A 26,148-nucleotide genomic window follows, 5' to 3' on the forward strand; every position below is an offset into this window, starting at 1 on the left:
GTGTGAGAAAGGGGTAGGAGGAGGAGGAGGCGACGTTTCTTCAGTGGTGGAGTGCTTACATTTAGAGTAGGCACTCTTGAAAGAGATTTCATTGCACTGTTTACACAGCAGCAATACACATGTGATGACAGCACAATTCATTACCAGGGAATGAAGGATACATGCTAAGGGGTTTAAGACCAAATTAAAAATCTGACACTGGCAACTTAAAAATACTTTCAGGAGACTAGAAAAATAGCACATGACTGACAATGATCAAGATGGAGCTGTACACTGGTACATAAGAGTAAAAAGGGGAAAGAGATTAGACAGGATTTCAAATTTTGTTTTTATTTCTTGTTCAAACACTGAACAGACTCTAAACAACATAGTTATACGAAAAGGAATAAAGTGTAGGTAGTTCCATATAGTCATTCTGGATATTCTAAAACCATTCCTTAGACTTTTGGGATAGAAGCTGATTGGCAACCAGCTTCTAAAATCATCAGAATTTACCAATTAAAGTATACCATAATCTAGTAAATGATCTATGATTTTTCAATACTGATTGTAAAAACTATCTTTCTAAGAAAGTACAACTTTTATTAGGAAAGGAGAGAAAATTTCAATAAAAATTTTTTTAGATTTTTAAATTTATTCATTTTTAGAAGGGGGGAAGAGCAGGAAGCATCAACTTCCATATGTGCCTTGACCAGACAAGCCTGGAGTTTCGAGCCAGCGACCTCAGCATTCCAGGCTGACACTCTGTCCACTGTGCCACCACACGTCAGGTTTGATAAGGATTGTTAACATAAATTAAGACGTTATAGACCTCAACAGGAGTTCAGATTACTTCAAGCTTTGTCAGGAAAAGAGGGAAGACTTAGAAAAAGCCTTCCAGGGAAAGGACTGCATGTAACAGCCATTTTGTTATCAAGATCAATTCTCCTTCAAAAGGCTAACACAGCCTTCCTTCCCTTTGACTACGAGGAAACAGCACTTACCCTGCCTGAGGAAATTCTCATGGTGTAAGTGCACAAAAATGAACAAAACTGGAGGATCAGGGGAAAGAAAAATAAAAACCCTAGTAAGATTTGTTTCATTTCACAGAACAACAAGCACTGACTGTTCTGATATAAAAATGGGCTGGGGGTGGGGTGGGGAGAGAGAATCAGAAACTCTCTTACTAATGATTTCTAAGGCTAACCACTGCCTTCTCTCTCCCATTCCACTTTGAAACTGGGCACCCTAAACTCCCTGAGACGCTCCATGGTTCACCGGCCCTCTCTTTGCTCATTCTCTTACTATTTGAATACTTCTGTGGCTATCCCACCGTTCAGCTAAAATATTTTCCACAAAGGCTTCTTGAACGCTTCCAGCAGTAGTATATAATAAATAAATAAATAAGTCGTCAAACTACGTTAAAAAAGTAAAACGAGAAGCAGCCGAGTAGGCCATGCCCCACACCGCTCCCGGCACTCGCCACACAGGCGCTGTGGGAACAGCTGCACCTGTTTCGTACAGTACAAAACCCACCGGAGGCTGGCAGCCACCTGCCGAAGACTTGGTATGCTGCAGGAGCAGACGTACAGATCATGCACTGGGAATGTGAGTACTAAATGTATCACAGTTGTAGTTGCCCTAGCTGTAACACAAGGCAGTTGTACTGGATCATCCCCAAAGCTATTTCCTATGTGTAACAGGAAAATGACTTTTTCCCAGCAGTCCTTGGCTATGGTTAATGCTATCATTTTAAAATTGAGGAAGTATTCTTTAATTTCATTCCTCCTTTTCAGTCTGAAGCCAAACTTGCCATATGTTCTTGCTGCCTAATATGTAATTCATATATATCTAGGTAATCCAAATTCCTCTGGAGGCAATGAGTCATAAACCGTGAACTAACGTTATTTCCTATATAGCCAAGTCTCAGTAACATTTATCTTTCTTGATGACACTTTTGTAAAAAAGGGTAAATCTCAATCTGTCCCCTCTGCACAATGTCCAACGCTTGATGAATACTGGCTGGAATAATATGAAGCTGGACAGTGTCCACCAGTGGGAAGATCATTAGATGTGGAATTAGTAAATAATGTGCAGCCTGGCCTTGCCTCAGATTTGCTGCATCCTGAGGCAAATTACTCTCCTTGGGTCTTTTCCCTTCATCATTAGTTTCAAAATCTTTTATAGAACTTAGTGTAACCAATCATGAAATGTGATTTAAAAAATTTTTTAAAATTTTTTTTGGTCTAGGGAGTGGTAAGAGGGATAGACAGTACATTTAAGACAGGTACGGAAAAGAAGTTCCCTAAGCAAGCAAGGTAAGGAGGTGCAGCAGGACACTACAAAATGCTTGGCCGTGGACATTAGGCAAGGTCAAGTGATCCAGTCTTCACAACTGAAGCACAGAGAATCTGTGAGAGATCAGGGGGATGGTAGGATGAAGGACAGGGACTCACCTATAATAAAAAAAAATGCCAAGGGGAGATGATTAATGTGCTACAGGAAGAAAGCTAGATTTTGTTGGGGGTGAGGAGTATCAGAGGAACCTGGGAATAAAGATGAGAAAATGAGAAATACAAGTTCCACTTGGGACTGAATTCTGAGACACCTGAAATGTAGATGCTGGAAATATGAAAAGGAGGTTGCTGGAAACAGGTACCTAGAACTCAAGAGTCACCTCTGGCCTGGACATGTAGACTTGAGAGCTGTCAGAACGTGGCAGGCAGCTCAAACCATGAGAGAGGAGCTTGCTTACACAGTGAGAAGGCAAACGGGGCCCAACACTGAACACCAACACGGGAAACGTTATGACGGGCTTTGTATTTGCCGTTTTTTCTCTCAAGCTTTCTACTACTCTTCCCGACTAAACAGCTGTTCCTGAACAAATCCTCTCCCTGCCATTTCTACAACAAGGCTTAACCAAATGAGAGAAAAGAAGACTATCCCCTGGAATACCAACTGCTAAATATTAGTGAAGAGCACAGATAATTATACTCATTTCATAGAGAATCTTTTCATTTATGTCCATTTTTTGAAAGTGCAGAGATGTTACTTAAAATAGCATTATAGGAAAAGAATAATTCTATGGGCAACATATTTGACAAAGTGAAATTATATTAGGCTAGCCATTAGGATCATCTGATCAAAACCCAGTTTTTGTTCCTTAATTGTTAATCTTTCTTTGCTACGTTATAATCCTTCCTAATTTTTCCCCAAAGTCCAGGGATAGTGATAAATAAAAAAATAGAGGTTACAGAGGAACTGTTTCAAAACAGGGATTAACCCAGAAGAATAAAAGTAAGAGTACCATTAGGTTTTTAAAGAAATGGTTGCTTCATTCACATTTAAACCAATGGGTCAGTACTAAGCATGATCATCACCCCTAATAAAACGAAGATAATTTTATATTAGGGGAAAAAAATCTGATCTATTTTACCTTTAATAAACCAAATGTTTTGCATTTCGGATGTTTCAAAAATTTAGAGTGGCTTGGGTTTGAGCCAAGCATCACATTGCTCATCTTCAATAAATATAAAGAAAGTACTGGGAATATATACTCTGAAGAGTTAGTTTCGTGGGTTGTCAGTTTAGTACCACTTCTTACCTCTCTTGCTCTCTACTTCATTCTGGGGTTAAGAGAGTTTACCTCTTAGCACCTGTCCACGCAAAAGGCTGAATTCTCAAGGAATAAGGAAGTGGCTAAGAGCACACGCTTTAGCATTACATAAACTGGTTTTAAACCCCAACTCCACTTACTAGTGGGGTGATCCTAGCAAGTTAACATACTGATACAAGTCCCCTCATCTCTAAAATGGGGTCAAAGGATTGTTGTGAGGATTATATAAGACCTTTGATAATAGTAAACACTTAAAAAAATTAGTTTCTTCTTTTGTTTGGATCAATTTAGACTTTAACACTATATAAGGTCTACAATCTCAGTATATCTTAAATTATAAATAAAGCAGTGAAGTATAAATAAAAATAAAATATAATTAGTATTAAAAAATAGCCTTTGTAAGTATGTCTCACCTCAAAAATAAAATAGTCCTGGTTATGCCTTAATTTTACTTGATTTCTTTGTATTCAATTAGTCACATTAAAGATTTAATGCAATCATCCAGCACCCATTCATGATCAAAACTCTCAGCAAAGTGGGAATACAGGGAACATACCTCAACATGATAAAAGCCATCTATGAGAAACCCACAGCCAACATCATACTCAATGGGCAAAAATTAAAAGCAATACCCTTAAGATTAGGAACAAGGCATGGGTGCCCCCTTTCACCACTCTTATTCAACATAGTCCTGGAAGTCCTAGCCACAGCAATCAGACAAGAAGAAGAAATAAAAGGCATTCAAGTTGGAAAAGAAGAAGTAAAACTATCATTATTTGCAGATGATATGATATTGTATATAGAAAACCCTAAAGTCTCAGTAAAAAAACTACTGGACCTGATAAATGAATTCAGCAAAGTGGCAGGATATAAAATCAATACTCAGAAATCAGAGGCATTTTTATACACCAACAATGAACAGTCAGAAAGAGAAATTAAGGAAACAATCCCCTTCACAATTACAGCCAAAAAAATAAAGTACCTAGGAGTAAACTTAACCAAGGAGACTAAAGACTTGTATTCGGAAAATTACAAAGCATTGATAAAAGAAATCAAGGAAGATACAAACAAGTGGAAGCATATACCGTGCTCATGGTTAGGAAGAATAAACATCATTAAAATGTCTATATTACCCAAAGCAATCTATAAATTCAATGCAATACCAATTAAAATACCAATGACATACTTCAAAGATATAGACCACATATTCCAAAAATTTATATGGAACCAAAAAAGAACACGAATAGCCTCAGCAATCTTAAAAAAGAAGAATAAAGTGGGAGGTATCACACTTCCTGATATCAAGTTATACTACAAGGCCATTGTACTCAAAACAGCCTGGTACTGGCATAAGAACCGGCATGTAGATCAATGGAACAGAACAGAGAACCCAGAAATAAACCCACAGTTCTATGGACAGCTGATATTTGACAAAGGAGGTAAGGAAATACAATGGAGTAAAGACAGCCTCTTTAACAAATGGTGTTGGGAAAACTGGACAGCTACCTGCAAAAAAATGAAAGTAGATCACCAGCTTACACCACTCACAAAAATAAACTCAAAATGGATAAAATACTTAAATGTAGGCTGTGAAACCATAAGCATCTTAGAAGAAAACATAGGCAGTAAGCTCTCGGACATCTCTCGGAGCAATATATTTGCTGATTTATCTCCACAGGGAAGTGAAATAAAAGACAGGATAAACAAATGGGACTATATCAAACTAAAAAGCTTTTGCACAGCTAAAGACAAGAACAGAATAAAAAGACAAACTACACAATGGGAGAACATATTTGACAATACGTCTGATAAGGGGTTAATAACCAAAATTTATAAAGAACTTGTAAATCTCAACACCAGGAAGACAAACAATCCAATCAAAAAATGGGAAAAAGAAATGAATAGACACTTTTCCAAAGAGGACATACAGATGGCCAATAGGCATATGAAAAAATGCTCAACATCACTAATTATTAGAGAAATGCAAATTAAAACCACAATGAGATATCACCTCACACCAGCCAGAATGGCGCTCATCAACAAAACAACACAGAGTAAGTGCTGGCGAGGATGTGGAGAAAAGGGAACCCTCCTGCACTGCTGGTGGGAATGCCGACTGGTGCAGCCACTGTGGAAAACAGTATGGAGATTCCTCAAAAAACTAAAAATCGAACTGCCTTTTGACCCAGCTATCCCACTTTTAGGAATATACCCCAAGAACACCATAGAACGGCTCCAAAAGGAGAAATGCACTCCCATGTTTGTGGCAGCTTTGTTCACAATAGCGAAGATCTGGGAACAGCCCAAGTGTCCGTCAGAGGACGAGTGGATTAAAAAGCTTTGGTACATATATACTATGGAATACTACTCAGCTATTAGAAATGATGACATCGGATCATTTACAATAACATGGATGGACCTTGATAACATTATACGGAATGAAATAAGTAAATCAGAAAAAAACTATGAATCCATACATATAAGGGACATAAAAATGAGACTCAGAGACATGAACAAGAATGTGATGGCAACAGGGGAGGGGGGTGGAGGGAGGGGGGATGGGGCGAAGAAGGAGTGAGGGGTTGGGGGAGGGGAGGGGCACAAAGAAAACCAGATAGAAGATGACAGAAGACAATTTAACTTTGGGGGAGGTGTATACAGCGCAATCAAATGTCAAAATAATCTAGAGATGTTTTCTCTCAACATATGTACCTTGATTTATTAATGTCACTGCATTAAATTTAATAAATAAATTAAAAAAAGATTTAATGCAATCACAAAATATATGCTATTAAATTTTTTTACTTGAGATATAAAATTTAAAGTATTACTTATTAGCACAGCATTCCTGTGGACTGAATTTTAATAAAATTCTTACTGATTCTCTATAGAATCTTAATGTTTCATTGTATAGGATAAAAACAATCTTAACTTCCTGTGGGAAGTTCCAAAGGCCAATGAGATATAATTGAATTAATTAAAAAAGAATTCCAACAGTGTTTAACTAAAATTATCCCACGCCTTCCTTTAGTGTTATGTGAAATTTCAACAATAAATATTACTCAACACAAATCAAAAGAGTGGGAAAAAGTGTTGCTTTGCTTCAAAACCATGTATTTACTTGAGAATCACTGCTTTGTAATGACCTAATTCAAAAAGGGATTCTGGTATAGGACAATAAAGTATAAAGTAGCAATACTATAAAATCTAAAGGGTTTTAAGGTTTTCTTTTTATTCAATCAAACAGAACTGTACTCAAATAGGTACATCGTAAAAGCTTTTAACAGCTAACAACCTTTCCTCATTTCAATACAAAGCCATGTCCTTGAATTCTAGCCAGTAACTCTATAAATATATAGTAAATGATAGAATTTTACAAGTTTGTAAACATAATTTGTGTAAAATTTTATGATGCATTCTAGACGTCCATCATAACCTGAAAATCTGTGCACTCAATTTAGATTCTAGAATCAGACTCTTATTTGAAATAAAACACTTCACATACATTCTCTTTGCTCTCTTCCTTTCTTGCCAAAAGGCCCCAGCTCTCTGTGATTCTTCCACAGATAATTTGAATATTTTTCTTGAATTAAACCATAAAGGCAGAAACTATGTCCACCTCAAGGGTTTATTTATTACAATACTTGGTATATAACTGATGTTAAACATTTAATTGAAGCAAAGATGGAATAAAACTTATTACATAATATGTTATCTAATTATATTTGTAAGTTCAGTATGTTAGGCTTATTATGCCAGTAAGAAGAACTAAAAAATTAATTAGCTCTTTCAACTACTAGAAACTAATTAGGCCCTGGCTGGTTGGCTAAGCAGTAGAGCGTCAGCCCAGCATGTGCATGTCCTGGGTTTGATTCCCAGTCAAGGCACACAGGAGAAGTGCCCATCTCCATCTCCCACTTCTCTCTCTTTCTTCCCCTCCACAGCCATGTCTTGATTGGTTTGAGTGCATCAGTCCTGGGTGCTGAGGATGGCTCTGTGAAACCTCCACCTCAGGCACCAAAAATAGCTCACTTGTGAGCATGGCCCCAGGTGGGCAGAGCATCCGTGGATCCTAGTCAGGGTACATGCGGGAGACTGTTTCTCTATCTTCCCTCCTCTCACTTAAAAAAAAAAAAACGAAGAAACTATTTAGAAGAGTGTCACTAGAATTCAGTAGAAGCAGGGAGATCTCTTAAGTCTTTTTCTCCTTGACAAGACACTTTAAATATAAATACAAAAATAATAAACTTTTTTTTGTGATGTTCCTTATGTCTGGCTGTTACTCACTAAGGAGAAAGACAGTGTAGTAGTAGCTGTATATTACAGGTAACTTAAGAGAGGAGAAAAACTTAGGTTTGAGAAATAAGAGTTAAAGCTCCATGGATTTTCAGGTTACTTGAAAATTATGCCAGTGCAATTTAGCAGTTCCATATACTGATATTGATTATGGTGATGACAGTCATAGAAGACTTTTTAGAAAATAAAGTGGATTTTAAAACCTCTTAATGTTCTACCTATTATTTTTATGTTAGAATCATGAATTTAGGGAGAAATCTTTTTTTTTTTTTTTGTATTTTTCTGAAGCTGGAAACGGGGAGAGACAGTCAGACAGACTCCCGCATGCGCCCGACTGGGATCCACCTGGCACGCCCACCAGGGGCGAGGCTCTCCGGGGCGTGGCTCTGCCGAGACCAGAGCCACTCCAGCGCCTGGGGCAGAGGCCAAGGAGCCATCCCCAGCGCCCGGGCCATTTTTGCTCCAATGGAGCCTTGGCTGCGGGAGGGGAAGAGAGAGACAGAGAGGAAGGAGGGGGTGTGTGTGGAGAAGCAAATGGGCGCTTCTCCTATGTGCCCTGGCCGGGAATCGAACCCGGGTCCCCCGCACGCCAGGCCGACGCTCTACCGCTGAGCCCACTGGCCAGGGCCAGGGAGAAATCATTTTGTAAACCTAGTAAAAGGCTTAAATGAAGACTCATGCCTTGTAAATATTCACATGGGTTCGCTACTCTACAGACAATGAGAACTGACTCTAAAGGGAAGAAATAAGAGAAATTAACAGCTGCCTTGAGGTGGAAAGGGAAGACCGAAAGCTTGCTGGTTTGGTCAGGTCAGAGAGAGAAGAGAATTCAAACCGTCATGCCTTTAAACATGCCTCAAATAGAAGTGCTAAGTGAACGAGATGCAGGAGTCTGAAGAATTCAGATGCACTGATTCACTCTTTCCACACTCGTGGGTCAAAGTACATCTAAAGGAGTCCCATGAAGTCTTTGCATCATCACCAGAATCATTAATTACCAAGTGGAAAAACATCCTTGTGATCTCTAATATATTGAACAATGTCTGCTTACCTATATTTATTGTCTCATCTATTTTTGGAAAAAAACAAAAAATATCTTTAGAACTATTTTTTACTAACAGCAGTAACTATGGCCATGAACAGGAACCTATATTCTTGATTATGGCGGCTATGAAACCAAGTAACTAATTAGAGAATGCTCTCAGCTTAAAGTCTGCACTCAATTTGCAGCGCAGCGTATATTTTCACATGACCCTAATCCCTTCACTAAATGCTTTTAGTGATGGCAATCATCTGGTTTTCCTGCTTCACATTTTAGATTCTCTGTTGTACAGGAAGGGTTTAGAAAAGGTTTGAACGTAAAATGGGAAAAGAAAGAAGACCAGGATTCCAAGATAAATATCACTGGAAGTATTCAAAGGTTAAATGTCAACTTGAAAGGTGTGTTGTAGACATAATTCAAGGATGAGAAAAGTAGCTAGAATAAATGACCACTAAAATCCCTTCCAAGTCAGATGTATAATTCTGGACTCAGAAGATAAACTGAGAAATGGTATTGAACAAAAGGCTTTAGCTCTGAAGCCATACTCATCGATTTGAATTTCAACTCCACCACTTTCACAATATGACTTGACCAAGTTACTTAGCCTCTCCAAAGGGTAATTAATGGGACCACATACTGGGATTCTGTGAGATAATGCATTATTTTAGTGTTGGGCACATGGTAAATGCTCAATACGTTAACTATATAATTTGTATTGGTAAGGTTTAGTAATAAAAATCTAAATAAATATCATGAAACACACAAAGAACATTAACTTAGAAGTCAGGTGGTTTGGTTTCTACACCTGCTCTTACCTTTAACTGTGTATAATAATTTTAAACATTTGTTCCAGATACCAAATTTTGAGATACCACAATGCAAAGGGATTTTAATGTGCTTGAACATTTATAAGATGCTGATAATAGGGTTATGATATCAAATAAACATAATTCTAGAGTTTGAGGTTACAGTCTAGTGCAGGAGATAGATAAGTTAGTGTGAGAAATGCTAAGACAGGTTAAAATTTTGCAGGATATTTTAGGGGCACATAATCAAGATTTAGGGTCAGGAAAGAATGTTCAGTAGAGGAATTGCCACATTTGGGTAGGGATAAAAAGCGACACACACAAAAATGTTCCCCGTGAAAACAGCAGTAGGTATAGTTAGCCATGTTAGAAAGCTCAAATAATGAAGCGCAGTTAGACGGTTGTTGCATTTCCACGTAAGAAAGGACTGTGCTCTGAATGGGGATGAGAGGTGAAAAGGCTGCAGAAATACTCAGGAGACAAGCATGGCAGTACTACATGGTTAACTGGCGATGAGACGCCAGGGAAGTCTGAATGTAAGGAGAGATTCCCAGGTAACACGTTTGAGTGCTTAGACAGCTTCCTATAGCGTACAGGGGACACCCAACATCACCTATATGCCTTAGCATGATGGAAAATGTGAAAAAGAAGGTCTAGACAGCATCCTGAGGACACCAGTAACACTTGAAATGACAGAAAGGAAAAGCCTGCCAAGGGTACTACTGAGAAGAAATAACCAGAGGCAGAAAGAGAAACGGGAAGTAATGGTTTCACAGATGTCAAAACAGCAATCCAAAACTCAAAACCCATGACATATCACTATGAGATTTGTGCAAACAGACAAATATTTGGAACACTAAAAACTCCTTAAAAGCTACTTATCCATGAAGGCAACTATTATTATTAATGCAAATATACTAAGGTCAGGAAAGGAATATGCGAACATTAAGAGAGTAATAGGGGTAAAAACATGCGTTAAGTTTGATTGTTCTCATTCTATTTCCCAAACTACAATTTCAATTTTGAAAAGGCAAATATGTATATTTCTACTAAAGAAGCTGACATACAAATTAATTACCTAAAAGACTTTTAAAATAGGATTCTCATATTCTGCTGACCTGTCAAGTTGTCTGTATATTTTTAACCAAGGCCCTGAACAAATTAAGTTTCTACTTGATCTGCACACTATTTCACTTTAACTGAAGACTAAACAAATTCTTATGGTTCCACTATTTTTTAAGCAGTACTGTTATTGTGCATTTAACTTTTAAGCCATATTTAGACAAAGAAACTTTATTTTAAACACTTAAAAATAGGAAAACAGGGCCCTTGCCGGTTAGCTCAGTTGGTTAAGAGGGTCATCCTGAAAGGACAAGGTTGCAGGTTTGATCCCTGGTCAGGGCACACACGGGAGGCAACCAATGAATGCACAACTGAGTGGAATAACAAATGAATGCTTCCCTTCCCTCTCCCCTCTCTCCTTTCCTTCTCTCACCCTACAAACAAACAAACAAACCCATGCATGCCCTGGCCGGACTGCTCAGCTGTCCAGGAGTGTGGAGGTTGCTGGTTCGATTCCCCAGTCAGGGCACACACAGGAGCAGCTTGATGTTCCTGTCTCTCTCTCCCTGCCTCTCCCTCAAAAAAGGGAAAATAGTTATAATGTTTGGAGCTCATTTGAGAATAAAATTAAACTAATCAAAAGAATTCGCACAAAGTAGGTGATCAATAAAAATCCCATGTATTCAAAAAATAAATTTTGCTGCATAACTATTTTAAAAGTAGACATAAATGAAAAAAAAATTTTTTTTTAACATATTGCACCAAATCTTAAGACAAAAGATACTGGACATTAAGAAAGAGGTCCATCCCAGTCTTTACAGTCTACTGCATTTACTTTGCTTCTTGTGTGTACTCTGCTAACATTATTATGAAAATTTTTAATAAAAACAAATTTTAATAGAATTATTCACAACTAAGGACAAATGGGAAACTGATGTAGCACTTAGTAGAGCGTTTTACATGGGATTCATCCCCTTACCAAGAAACATCAAAGTAGCTTTTTAACCCCTTTCCCAGTGTTTGCTATTTATACACCCTAAATATTACAGTGAGTTCCTTAATGGTTGTCCTACAATACTATTCTAGTAAGTACTAAAACTTTTATAATACATAATAAAATGGGCTTATAATCATAAGTATTACATCTAAATAGGTTCTTATTGCTCAATGTCATCCATTAAATTTAATTTCTAAATAAAAAAATAATTTTGAGCCTGACCAGGCAGTGGCGCAGTGGATAGAGTGTCGGTCTGGGATGTGGAGGACCCAGGTTCGAAACCCCAAGGTTGCTGGCTTGAGCTTGGGCTCTCCAGTTTAAGCACAGGGTTGCTGGCTTGAGCAAGGGATCACTCACTCTGTTGTAGCCCCCTGGTCAAGGCACATATAAGAAAGTAATCAATGAGCAACTAAGGTGCCACAACGAAAAATTGATGCTTCTCATCTCTCTCCCTTTTTGTCTGTTTGTCCCTATCTGTCCCTCTCTCTGTCTCTATCACAAAAATAAATAAATTTGAATAGGTTATTTTCTAATGTAATAAAAACAAAATTTTAGATAGTAAGCAACTTGCCAAATTTACTACTTTGGCAAGTGCTTTAAAAAGATGGTTTTACAACAGAGGATGAACCATCACTACTTAAATTCAAAAGAAATCAAATTTATGCATTCACATCAATATACAGTATCAATTCACTCATTCTCTTATCCTTCAAGTTTTCCAGGATTACTCTGCATTCCAATTTGCAGTCAATTGAGAGCCCAAGTTCTATTCAGAAAGCTAGATTTGAATCATAGCTAACAGCTCTGTGACCTGAGCAAGTTACTTAAGCTCTGTAAAACTTTCAATCTCCTTCTCCGTGAATTGAAGATACTGATAGTATGCATGTATATATATGTATGTTGTTTGTTTATTTATTTATAGGAAGAGGAGAAGGAGGAGGGGAGGCAGAGACAGACTCCTGCATGCTCCCCGAAGGGAATCTACCAGGCAAGCCCACTAGGCAGTGACGTTCTGCCCATCTGGGGCCTTTGCTCTGTTACAACCATAGCATTTGTCAGCACCTGAGAAGGAGGCCATGGAACATCCTCAGAGCCCGGGACCAACTCGCTCTAATTGAGCCATGGATGCAGGAGGAAAGGAGAAGAGAGATAGAGAGAAGAAGGGGGGGGGGGTAGAGAAGCAGATGGCTGCTTCTTCTGTGTGCCCTGACCGGGAATCAAACCCAGGACAGCCACACTCTGGGCTAACGCTATACCACTGAGCCAACTGGCCAGGGTCCTGATAATATCTATGTAATAACATGGCTGCTGTGAAAATTAAATAATGTGCCAAAAATATTCAGCTGTGTCTCACAAGCAGTACCACTCAGTATCAGGACACATCTACACTGTGTAGAAATCCAATCAACATCTGGGCACAGAGACTGACAGTATGACATTCCTAAACTAAAAGGAAGTAGACTCTATTTGTTCCATCAGTCCACTTATAATAAATTAGCCTTAGATAAATACAAGTAAGTTACAATGTATTCATTAAAAATTTCTTTAGTAAGTTACACATTTAGGTGTCTAACAAGTCTTCAATTACTGGTTTAAGAAATCTCAGTTTATAAAATATGATCAATAGGAAATCATAGAATATCCTATCAAAAACAAATCAGAACATTATTCAAATGATAAGGATGGGTGGGTGGGTAGGTAGGTAGGTGAGGGAGTGTGTGTGTGTGTTTAAGATAGAGAGTAACTCATCTCTGGTTAGGAATGAAGTCAGAAATAGATATGGTAGCTTGTTTAGATGATAATTTCAAATAATCTTAATAGACTTGCAGGATCCGTGCACCACATTTAAATAAAAATATTAATTCTACAATTGTATGACCTTTGACATGTAACCGTAATCCAAGTTTTTTTATCTGAAAAATATGATCTTCAGAATGCAGACTAAGATCTCATTCTAATCTAAACTGTATTATTCCAAGAATCTCTTTCCAAAGTACAGCTGTGTAAAAACAAAGCAAAATAAATAGGCACACAAAACAGGTTAAACTTTTTTTGTTTTCTAAGCCCTAAAATATAATTCCAAAAGAAATGTTTTAATTTTGGGGGCATACAAAAAATGTTTATTGACTTCTAACATACTTTGATTTGATATTGGCATCTTAGGTGTTCTCAATCTAAGAACTGTGAAAATTTTCTTGGCTTTATGTTTAGAGAGACATCAAGAAGAATGATGCTTTATTAAGAAAAATAAAACCCCCAAAGCAATAAAATTAATTAAACTTTAGTGTATGAAGGAAATGATTGAAAATTTATTTTTAAAGATTAACTTATTATTTTTCAAATAGCTCCTGCAATAATAACTAGAAAGTATTTGGGGCTTTCACCTATGTTATAATAAGCATCTACAGCAGATGCAATAGCAATATTTAAATAATCTTACTATAATATAGGAGGTCACTTTATTTTAAAAACTGATTATTTATTAAACACCACTGTAAAGATATGGCCTTTAGCTTCATGAGACTTCAAAAGGATTACATCAAGTATTTAAAATTCCAAGTTTTAACTTATATTTAATACTATACTTAGTTATACAATGTGCTCATTTTGTTCATCAATATTCATCTCAATACAATAACATCAGGTATAATACATAAAATCTAATCCATTAAGTCTTACCAATTTATGACCTGATGAGACACTCTTGTGGACAACATTCAGTCCTTAGAAGCTAGAATAACCCTCCAACCATGTGAGGGCATCACAACTTTTAAACTTTCGGCTTTCGATCATTATAATGTCACATTCCTCCTCCGATGCTGAATTCTAAAAAAAATTCTAGCAAAGAGTTTAAGTAAATAAATGTTTTAATCAAATAGCCTTTAAAAATCTTTTATAGCAAAGTGTTATGCTTTTTACCATGATCACACAACTGATATTTTGTACTTAAAAGTATTTTTTTAATGTAAAATAATTTCATATTTAATCTGTATACTTCAAACTTTCAATTTCAACATGGACTTTCAGGCCATCAGGAATACTTGTTAGTAAAGAGTCAACAGAAATGGAATCAATTATAGGTTTAAGCTCATGATCCAGTAACTGATGGAACACCGTAACTTGCTATGGACAACTTTGTAGTCCTACAGAATGGCACTGGAATTCTACTGTTTGGTCCACATCCATCTATGCCTTTCTTGGCTTGTAGCACAGATGGCTGGATCAGTAATAATCTACACTGATCATTTAAATGCTCAAGATAGCAACTTTTGTACCTAAATCCTAGTCTGTCCCTACCACCCCCAGTTTCAAAATTAGACATCATGGTGGGAATAATAAAATGTCATTTTATGTGTTCTATTCAGAAGTGGTCCTACTGTTCATCTGTGTGTGGGCACTAAAGCAAATTGACAGTAGGAAGGTATAATCATGGTAACAATTATTTCATTAAGACTATAATCTTAAATTTATTTTTTACAAGAAAGCTTTCATTTGGGCATCTATTTTAATCAGTGAAGGGTAAAATCAGTATTTTCTGTCTTAATTGTCATTTATACTTTCAGTTGTTAGTAATCCACAAAAAAGGCAACCCACAGATTCAGGGGCATATTTTTGCCTAAATTACCCCCCTAATGATGTAATGGGGTGAGGGGGAGGGGAAAGAAGGAGGCCATTGTTAAGGAAGATCAATATGTGCAAAGCTATAGAAGGCTCAAAGACAGCATTGTAAAGGAAACTCTCGGCCACTCTGGAGATATCGGCCCCAAATGTAGGGACTGGAGTTATGCTGTTCAAGGTTTTAACTTGCAGAGAAATTTTTCTATCACACATGGTCATTTAAAGTATCCCGTATAACCTGAAGAACTACTAGGATTTTTCCAATTTCCAAATATCTTCCCAAATGTAATCTCACAACACATTTGACTTCAATAAAATCATTCAACTTCACTGTCATTTGTCAAAGCACAGCCTTATAATATAATCACCTGGTGAAGGCAAAAATCCATATTTATGAGGATAAATAATAATTTAAAGTTGTGGTCATTTCATCAAAATATTACTGAAATGGTTTTTGAAAATTTAATGCAACTCGTATTTCCTATCAACCAAAATACTACCATATATTTTTAAAATGTTACTTTGATAATTTACACTTTGTGAGACAAGTCCCACGAGACTATACACAACCTGGCCATATTAAGCAAAGTAAATGCTTTCTGAAATATATGTCTTCTGGTAATCTGCTTCGCCTGTAAAGGCTTTGATGAGTTAACTGGTCATTTAAGAAGCAGACTACCTGATATTTTGTTAAAAGGCCTGCCAACCACAAACACTGTTATGCATAAATGTCTGGATAGCCTTTAGAAAACAGAATTTAAACCAGCCATAAAAAGCAAATTTAGTTATTTCACTATGTAGCTCACAGAAAATTTTTTTTAAGTGATATACATGATACAAAACTATGGTAAATTCTGGAGCTATAGACATTAAAAAAATAGAATTTCTATATCAAAATTTTCCTGAGCATGCATTTTCAAATTTAGAGGGGGTCACATATGAGTTTCAATTACTAAATTCCAACATAAGAAAATCCTTATTAAAAATCTAAAATAAAATTAGGTAACTGATGGGTTTGTGGGTGAATTAAGATTAATCAAGATTGCTATCAAAAACAAATCCTGATCGTTTCTAAATTATCATTTCATTCTTTTTCAATTTGTGAGAAGGAAAAATCTCATTTAACTGAGAATATGCTATTTAAGTGCTTATAGTATAGTCCAGCAAGAACGAGGCTTAAGCTTACCATTATTTAGCTAGTTTTATGGCAAATTTGTATTAATAGAATAAAGCATATGGGGCAAAAAGGAGGATGATTTGCAACTTCCAAGTTATTATATGAAAATTGCTATATAAAATCAAATCTAAGAGCATTCTTTTTTTTTTTTTTTTTTTCTGAAGCTGGAAAAGGGGAGAGACAGTCAGACTCCCGCATGCGCCCGACCGGGATCCACCCGGCACGCCCACCAGGGACTACGCTCTGCCCACCAGGGAGCGATGCTCTGCCCCTCCGGGGCATCGCTCTGCTGTGACCAGAGCCACTCTAGCGCCTGGGGCAGAGGCCAAGGAGCCATCCCCAGCGCCCGGGCCATTTTTGCTTCAATGGAGCCTTGGCTGTGGAAGGGGAAGAGAAAGACAGAGAGGAAGGGGGGGGGGGGAGTGGAGAAGCAAATGGGCGCTTCCCCTATGTGCCCTGGCTGGGAATCGAACCCGGGTCCCCCGCATGCCAGGCCGACGCTCTACCGCTGAGCCAACCGGCCAGGGCCTAAGAGCATTCTTAAAGGAATTTATTATTGAATAAATATGCTTAGCTTCATTTAATATGAAATTTCATTTTGAAGTGCAAACCACATTTTTAAAAAAGTTCACTACACTGTTTTGAGAAATCCTAGACATGATAAATCAATGCTTACTTCTCCAAAGGTCACAAGTGTTTATTTTTGAGTGCAGAAAGAGGAAAATGGAGAAAGCTTGTATGACTCCAGTAAATTACATACAGACTTTCCATACATTATGTTTTGGAAAAATAATACTAGAGATAGCAAAAATAAACTTATGGAAAAAAATTAGTCCAAATATAACAGATACGATGAGAATGCTGAAAGACTGTGTTCCAAAAAATTCACATATTAAAAGACATACACAATTACAGGAAACCTCACAAGTCTGTGGTTTAGCCAAGATATTAAATATAAAATAAAAGGTTGATTAGGCATATTATGTATTATATCAAACGCATCAATAGGTGGAAGATATGCAAAATGCATAGAAGAATTTCATTAATACAGCTTTGAAAAAACAATTCTAATACTACTTAGGTTATTAACATTTTTAATAGATCATGTTTATTCACAATGTCTTATACTCCTCATTCTTTCAAAAGTAGAAAGATTACAGAGATAAAAAAAATAATTTGAAACTGGGGGTGAGAAAAGAAGATAAAATGAAAACACAAAAATGGGAAGCCAGTTATATATAACTCAAATATATACAATAAGGACCTGAAGGCTTTGCTAACAGAAAGTTGAATATTTAACACTGAGCTTTTATCAGTTAACAGCTAACATAAAGGAAATATACCTGTTCTTATAATTTAAGATACTATCACATATTATGCTTTTAGAATTGATACCCCATTTCTTTAAACAAAGTATGTCACGAACATCCCATACATCTATTAATATTTTTTTCTCAAAAATTTAGCAATATCTAAAACAAATGGCTGCTGCAAATAAACAGAAATTTTCTGAAACTCAATGGTTAATAGTCACTATGAACAAAGGGAATGGGATTAGTCAGACCAAGTCTTTTCCTTCCTTGTTTCCCTTCTAATAGTGTGTAGGTCTTGGGAGAGATTACTGTCTTTATTTTGGTATTACCACGGAGATATGTAGGAAAGATCTATATTTGGACTCCAGGACATAGGTTATACACACTACTATTTCTGGGCTAAATATCACAAAAACTAAAAAAAAACTAAAAAGAAAAAAAATTTACAATGTGAGCATCTGAATCTTTTAAGTAATTATAATCTTCAAACTTAGAAAACAGTCAGGAAACAAAATGGTATAAAATGCTATTTCTTAAGGATATTTGTCAATGAATATACAGTCTAAATTATCATGTGCTTAAATTTGTCAAATATGAAAAATATTTTAGAAGCAGTCAACTGAACCTCAACACAGCTAATTTTTGGTGAGCTAACATATATAAGTGCTCTTATCAATCACAAAATCTAATATAGTTCCTGATTTCAGTGATTTAAAATTATATATGTGTGCATGCACACACACACAAATAATGTTGGCTTATAATGTCATTTCTCTCACCTAACTATTATCAACTCAAATCCTAATGAAAACAAAAAATTAAAATTTCACTTAGTATTTCTTGCTTCCTTTTAAAAGGCTGCCAGACTATCTGCAGATTTAAATATATTGAAGAAGTATGAGTTTAAAATTTTAAATTACTGAGAACCAGAATGGAAACAAGATAAAACAGATGTTTATATCATACATATTTGTCCTGGTTCAACAATTCCAGGCTATATTTAAATTTTCTTCTCATCTAAACAAGTTCAGCAAGTTTCTTCTTAATGCTACAGAGTTCTAAATTCTATAGAAAAACATTAATTGGGTTTAGCAAATTACTTAACACACAAACACATGTTTCTGTTCTGTTCAGACTTGGGTTTACTTCAAATCTATTTGGTCAAAAGTATAAATAAAATAAACAACAACAACCTACCAACTATTTCCAACTTTTTAAACTGGTTCTCAAATTTCATCCTGAAAATAATTACTGTGACCTGTCAAGAGCAGGCAGGCTGTGGTGATTAAGTTGAGAAAATCATTAACTAAAGTGGAAGGTAGTAAACACTTGAACAGAAGCATATAATAATGCACGAGCAATTAATAATTTCTCATCATCAATTCTGAAGTCCGTTTATGTGCGAAAAATAACGTAAGCATGTCAGGAATGCCATTTCAGCTAGCCACAGAAAAGCTAAGAGGAGAAGAAATGCTATATATAATCAGTAAGTCAATAGATCCTCAAACTCTTGTAGCTTTGATTTCTCTACCAATCTGAAGGTCTGAAGTTCCAGCTGTATCCAAGTATCCACCTTGACTTCCCACCATCTCAGTTCATCCACAAGTAGCTAAAAACATATCACTATTTTCTTCTTCCCAAACCAACCCTTTCACTAAAACTTCCAATGGTACCACCATTCCCTCTACTAGCTTTGACCTTTTGGAGTCAGATCTGACTGCTTCCCTATCATATCCAACAGCTGCTAAACTGTATAACTCCTACCTTCTGATAACCATTCTTTCCTCATTGCCATTGCCTAACTGAGGCCTTCAGGACCTCCAAATGGCTGATGCACCAATCAAATTTAATCATCTTTCTCACATAAGCCCTGTTTTTTCAGTGGTTTACAGAATTTCCTCCAACTGGAATGTTCCCTTTTCCTCATTTCTTTACTCTTCATGACTAAACTCTAGGCCTTTCAGCTTCCAACTCAAAAAGCTACCTTCTAATGAAGAAGCCTTAACTGATCCCTCCAGCTGTACTCAAGAGGCATAAAATGCTTGAATTTTAAGTTATCACTTCCAATCATGTGATGATCTTTCTACCTATCTTCTTCCATATTAAGAAACTGCTCATTGGTTGCCCTATTTAGGACCACTACTTAATTGCCTAGAATACAAGGCTTCCATTCCTTAAGCAAATATATAACTCTGAGGTCTTCTGATAATCATGGCCAACAGTGACAAAAAAAGAAGTAAAGGAACTCAATTCTAAGGCTTTTCTTATCTTTTTTCCATACAGAACTAAGTAAGGGAAATAAAACTAAACAAAGTAGGGATTTTAAAGTAAATGGCTCTAAATCTTGCTCAAAGTTAACATTCCTGATTAACAGCCAGGAAAACAGCTTTATTTTTTCTAATGCTTGCAAGACTACTTTCCAGGGGAACCATCCACTTTCAGACAGTAAGCTCAAGCCTGCTTGCTGAAACACCCACCTGGCTTTTGAGACAGAGTATACAGAAAGCAGACTGTCTAGTTGGCTTTGTATTCAGCGTAACTATTCTACAGAAACAGAGCACAATAGGTCTGTCACCATTTCCCTGTCTAGTTCTAGAAACACTGCCTAAAATTTCATTAGCTTTTGTGGCAGGCCTGTCATTTGCTAACCAAAACTAAAAATGAGGTCAACTAATACACTAAGGTATTTTTTACTCTACCTATTCAACCTTCTTCAATTTACATACAAGTCCTTTCAATTTCTGTACCTGCTTCAGGTTATTAAATTTATAAATGCTGTCAACCAGTAATAGCTATGACTTCCTCCTTTAGTGTCATTTGAACATTTTTTAATCATCTCCTTAGGTTTTCACCTAAATTTGAGATCCCTGGCCGGTTGGCTCAGTGGTAGAGGGTTCATCCGATTTGTGGATGTGCTGGGTTCGATTCCTGATCAGGGAACACCAAAGTGCCCATCTGCTCTTCTACCCCTCCTCTTCTTACTCTCTCTCTCTCTCCTCCACCCCCTGCAGCTATGGCTCAATTGGAGCGAGCTGGCCCTGGGCACTGAGGATAGATAGCTCCATGGCCTCTGCCTCAGGCCCTGAGAAGGGCTCAGTTGCTGAGCAATGAAGCAATACCTCAGATGGGCAGAGCATCACTCCCCCTAGTGGGCTTGCTGGGTGGATCCCGGTGAGGGAGTCAGGGAGCATGTGGGAGTCTCTCTCTGCCTCCCCTCCTCTCACTAAAAAAAAAAAAAAAAAGATCCAGTATTACAAAGTGACAGTTTGTTAAAAATTTGTCTAATTTTTAGTGTCTTTGATTATCTTCTACTAGCTATTCTGAACTGGAATAGGTAAAAATGTAATCAGATGGTAAGTTATGTAAGTACTAGATACAAATTATTAGGGAATATATTTTGGGTGGTTTTAAAACAGTTCAGATTCATATCTTCAAGGTTCTTAACAATATAATCATTAAGAGAGGACATTAAACCATTAACAATCTCAAACAAGTAACCACTACTGGTGATTCTTGAAAATTATGTAGTTCAGATCTACAATTATGCTGAATCATAGGGACAAATCTCAAACATACTACTGGGCAAAGGGGACAGAAACAAAATACACAGTGTATGATTCCACTTAGTGGAAGTTAGTTTGAGGATGGGAAGTGATAGGAAGGGGTCATGAAGAAGCTTGTAATATTCTGGTATCCTGATCTGAGTGTTGCTTACACAGGTGTGTTCAGTTTGAGTTGTACATTTATGAATAATAGTGTAGTTTTCTGATACAAATTATACTTCAACAAAAAGATTTTTAAAACGTCTTATCACTGAGCATTTAAAAACTAGATTAGCCAAGTTCTGAAACCCGAGTTTTACCAGTTGGGTTGACAAGTGCTGGTGGGTGTTAATGATGAACTGAAGCTTCTTGGAGTATGAGTAAAACAAAACAAACTGTTTCATACAAGCAGCTGTTCTGATTTACTCCTAATTTCAAAAACAAAATCTCATAGAAAAAAATGATAATAAATACTGAAAGTCTTTTCTAACAAATTGCCTTAGTTTAAACAAGAAGTTTTTTAATCTAATAATTTTTAAAATAGCTATAAATGAATAAGTTCTGTATAAAATTTCAAGTAAAATCACCCAGTATCTAGTAAAAAACACACCATAAACTAAGTTCATAACCCACATGGACTATTTTCCTTAATTATTCCTCTTAACCCTCTGAGTAGTACAAACGTTCATAGACGTCCTCGTGCCTCCTGACCATCCAGAGTACAGTCGTATATGTGGAAGGCAACATTAAAAAAAGGCAAATGTATGTTCTTTTTGTTTCCATAAATTGGTTATCATACAAACATGATTTTAAGTTAATAAAACTGTAACTGTAACTAATTTCATTTTTTTGAAAAAAATTCCCGGGCTCAGCGAGCATGAAAAAAACTCACTCCCCAGAGGGTTAAAATATTGGTGCAGTCATAAGGAAGGACAAGAAAATGTGAACCTAGCAACTATTACTCTCATTTGTTAAGTACATTTATGTATTTTCTTCACTAAGGCAGTACTGCAAGTTGTTTATCAACTGGTTAAATCCTTAAAGCTACCTGATTTCTTTGTTTAGTCTACCTGACCTGAAGTTTCTTCCCTCTAGTACTTGTTTACCTTCCTGAGTTGATAGTTAAAAGAGAGTAAAATTGTTTGTTAATTTTTTTAGCAAAGGAGAGAGAGAGAGAGAGAAAAAGGGATAGACAGGGACAGACAGGAAGGGAGAGAAATGAGAAGCATCACCTCGTAGCTGTGTCACTTTAGTTGTTCATTGATTACTTTCTCACATGTGCCTTGAAGGGAGGGAAGGGAGTTTCAGCTGAGCCAGTGCCCCTTGCTCAAGCCAGCAACCATGAGTTTCAAACCTGGGTCCTCAGCATCCCAGGCTGATGCTCTATCGACTGTGCCACCGCCTTGTCAGGCTGTTGCTAAATCCTTATTTAGAGCTTTGGCAGACAAAGGACTCATCATGAGTGTTTGCTCCCCAGTGTTCATCAAGGTAAGTTTCTATACAAATTCTATTGATTTAACAAAGCAATGCCAATAATTAAATTTGGAAAGCTAGTCTTTAAAGCAGAAAAATAGTCAAATTTTAAAGCTACTATAATAAAATGATACTAGTCTATGATATCACTACAAATGAACTTCTTGATAAGATAATCCCCAGGAAGTTAACTATGGAAGCTATATTACTCATTTTCATAAATACTCTATGCAAACATTTGGGCTTCCTAAGAAAGGCTTGTATTATTTTTTGAGACATCAGTATCTATTCCTTTTATATTTGGTGATCGTTTCAGCGACTGATTCCCCGAGGACCCTGCAAATAACAAATGGGGGAGCCAGAAAACAATGATGGTACCTATAGGAAAAGAGAAAGAAGAGAGAGTATCTAAACACAAGCAGAAGCAGACTGACTGGTGAAAAGCTTCTCAACCTGATTAATTCTAATTTAAACGGGGAAGAAAACAGAGGGGCCATGAGAGAACTTTTAAGTCAATGTGAGAAAAGTCCGTTAGTTACTTATATTTTGATTAAAATATACGCTATGAGAAGAATCCTGCAGTAGCAGTGATGGCCGAATGCTTAAGGCGGAAAAAGACTCCAGCCTTCTTTCCCAGTAAGGCAAAACCAGGATGTGCAGATATCTAGGGCAGGTCTAATGAAAACTGGCACAGGGCTTAAAGCTGTCCCTACTGAAAATGATTTCCAAAATTTCATAAAAAGGAGCCTGAAATAGGCAAATTTATACCTCAAAGCAAGTAGATGATGTAGGGATTCACAGTTTCTTAAACTCCTGAATGATTCTATTTAATAGAATCATCCCAGCAAAATGCTTACTTGTCAGAAAAAAATTAGAAAAAAAATTTTAATTCTGAATTTATAATAGCCAAAAACAAACAAGGAAATTTGGTGAGATCTAACACAAACAAGTTCAGAAGTTTATATGTAATATTTTTAAAGCTTAACAAACACAAATTTTCAACCCTTGTCTACAATGAAAAAGAATAGTCCCACAATACCTTTTTAGCTAATTAAAGTCTGGAGATACCTGCCAAGTGAAGTAGTAAATAGTTGGAATTAATAAGCTAGCCACTTACTACCCACTACCCTTCTCAATTGAAAATTTAATAAACTGATTAAAAAGTTAAAGAGAGGCCACTAGTCAGTTTCTACTGGGTTGGCTGGTCACCTCAGTACCAACAGGCCAACTGACAGTGAAAATGGCTGATCTAGAATATGAATTCTGATTATATACTGGCTTTGACATACTATAGACAAGTATCTGTTAACTTCTTTGGCTCTGGACAATAGGCTCCAAGGAGAAGAGAAAGTATTTTCAACCCATGAGAAACTACAGATACAACAACTTGCCTCATTTCTGATACTTTAAATGTTTCTGCTTATCTAAAAAAGAAAACAGATAAGGAATATTTAGCTGTAAAAAACAAATGAAGAGCAGGCAATTTCTATGGTTGTTTTATAATGAAACAAAAGATCTTTCAGTATTAAATCAACATTATAAAAAAATAAAGCTCAAATTTTTCTATAGTGACTTGATGAAAACAATATATCTTCATACTGATGTCATGGCAGCTCATGACAGCTCTTTGAAATAAATCACCATACATTTGAAAACTATTCTTACATTTCTATATAGAGTGCTATTTTTTTCTAAGGGAAAAATGAAAGCACACACCAGAGTACTCACCCTGGCTACATCTGGTAAGCCATTTGAATAATTAAACCTTCATATTTGTTTCATGCCACAGTCTACATTTATGTCTTAATTTACTGCTATAACCGAATTATTTATTTTAGCCGAACAATTTAAAAATTGAATTTATAAACTTGGTACTATAAAGCTTGAAACTTTTTGTTTTACAAGTAACTATTTAAAAACATTTTTAGTAACTAAGGAACACATCACCAAAAAGATACTTTGTTAGAAAATTTCTTTAGAGTGACACACACAGCAAATCAAGCCAAAGAATTAAAAGACTGTTACCATTTCTAGGCAATGCAGATCATGTATTAACATATGTTAAGCATGACATGCACTTAGCAATACTATTTTCTAATGAAAGACACAGAGTTGAGTCCACGAGTGTTACCCAGACTATGCCAGAAGACACAAATGCGTTGCCAGGCAGAGTTAAAAGAATTTTACAAAGCTTTATGAGAATTTAAAAAACATCGTTTGTGCTGAACGTCTATTAATTAGCAACAGAACGATGGAGTGCTAATAATAAATATTCAGCAAAATAATTCGACAGAGCATATACTATAAAATGTGTGTAAGCAGAAAGATAAACCAAAGGTCTTTTACCATAAATAAACTCGACTCCATTCAATATTTTTAAAAGTTAAAAGTAAAATTTACACAACATTTCTGTGAGAAAACAAACTGTTTTAGGGGTTTACAAAACAGTAATACAGATCTACTGAATTCTAGCAAACAAGCTTGTCAGGTCAAATTTCTCGCCAAGAGTTAAACAATTACTACTTTGATTCTTTTTACTTGTCCTGCCTTCAATTTCTTAATATAAAGTAACATTTTGCTTTCAGTCACTAGGCTCTTACAAAGAAATAAAAATAGCACAAAACTAAAATAACTGTAGGTAGTTTATTTTATAGAATATATACATTAAAATACACAAGAATAAGTAAATATTTCATATAATCCAACAGAATATGTAAGTCTTTCCAAAAAATAAGTATAATTAAAGGTTCAGTAAGAAGAAATGTTTATATTTTGTTTATAATATAGACTGTCCTTTTGGTTTATTTTGCTGCTTTGTCCCATGCTAGATACGTGATCGGCCCTCTGCTCCAAATAACAAAGTTCAGCTGTAGTGATGAGAAACCAGTACAGTGCAAAGCAATCCATGCATACACCTCTGCATGTATGCATTCCACATGTTAAGTATTCATACCTATCCCAGAGGCTCTTTGATTCCTGAAACGTGTTCAAATGGAACGCTTGGTAGAAAGCAGTTGAAGGATTCCTGCGAGATCCAAGAATCAAATGGAAACGAGGTTGAGAAAATACAGTCAAGTCACTACTTTTCAAAAAAAGATGGAAGATTTTAGATTTCTACTACAGTATAACTGCTTCAACAAAAAGAGGGGAAAAACCATAATAAGGTTGCTTAAAAGCATTCTGAAAGAAATTAAAACTAGACAAATTTCAGAAATCTCTTACAATTC

At 36.2% G+C, this 26,148-nt stretch overlaps 1 protein-coding gene and 1 pseudogene across 3 annotated transcripts in view; both read right to left on the reverse strand.

The window, feature by feature from the left end:
* TSC22D2 (TSC22 domain family member 2) overlaps positions 1-26,148 on the reverse strand; it is a 52,401-nt gene that overhangs the window by 13,576 nt on the left and 12,677 nt on the right. The window contains exon 2 of one of the 3 annotated variants that reach the window (XR_010746772.1): positions 14,478-14,636. The exons of 1 other annotated variant lie outside the window; for it this stretch is intronic. Coding sequence is in view for 1 of the 2 variants with exons in the window: in XM_066346798.1 (XP_066202895.1) it covers positions 25,875-25,946 (72 nt within the window). In the remaining variant the exon portion in view is untranslated. Of the gene's footprint in view, positions 1-14,477; positions 14,637-25,874; positions 25,947-26,148 lie in introns of all 3 variants that reach the window. One more of the 3 variants, XM_066346798.1, reaches the window with a different exon arrangement.
* Positions 11,553-11,710, reverse strand: LOC136380272 (small nucleolar RNA SNORA81; annotated as a pseudogene).

This window comes from Saccopteryx leptura, chromosome 8 (assembly GCF_036850995.1).
Source record: "Saccopteryx leptura isolate mSacLep1 chromosome 8, mSacLep1_pri_phased_curated, whole genome shotgun sequence".
NCBI lineage: Eukaryota > Metazoa > Chordata > Mammalia > Chiroptera > Emballonuridae > Saccopteryx > Saccopteryx leptura.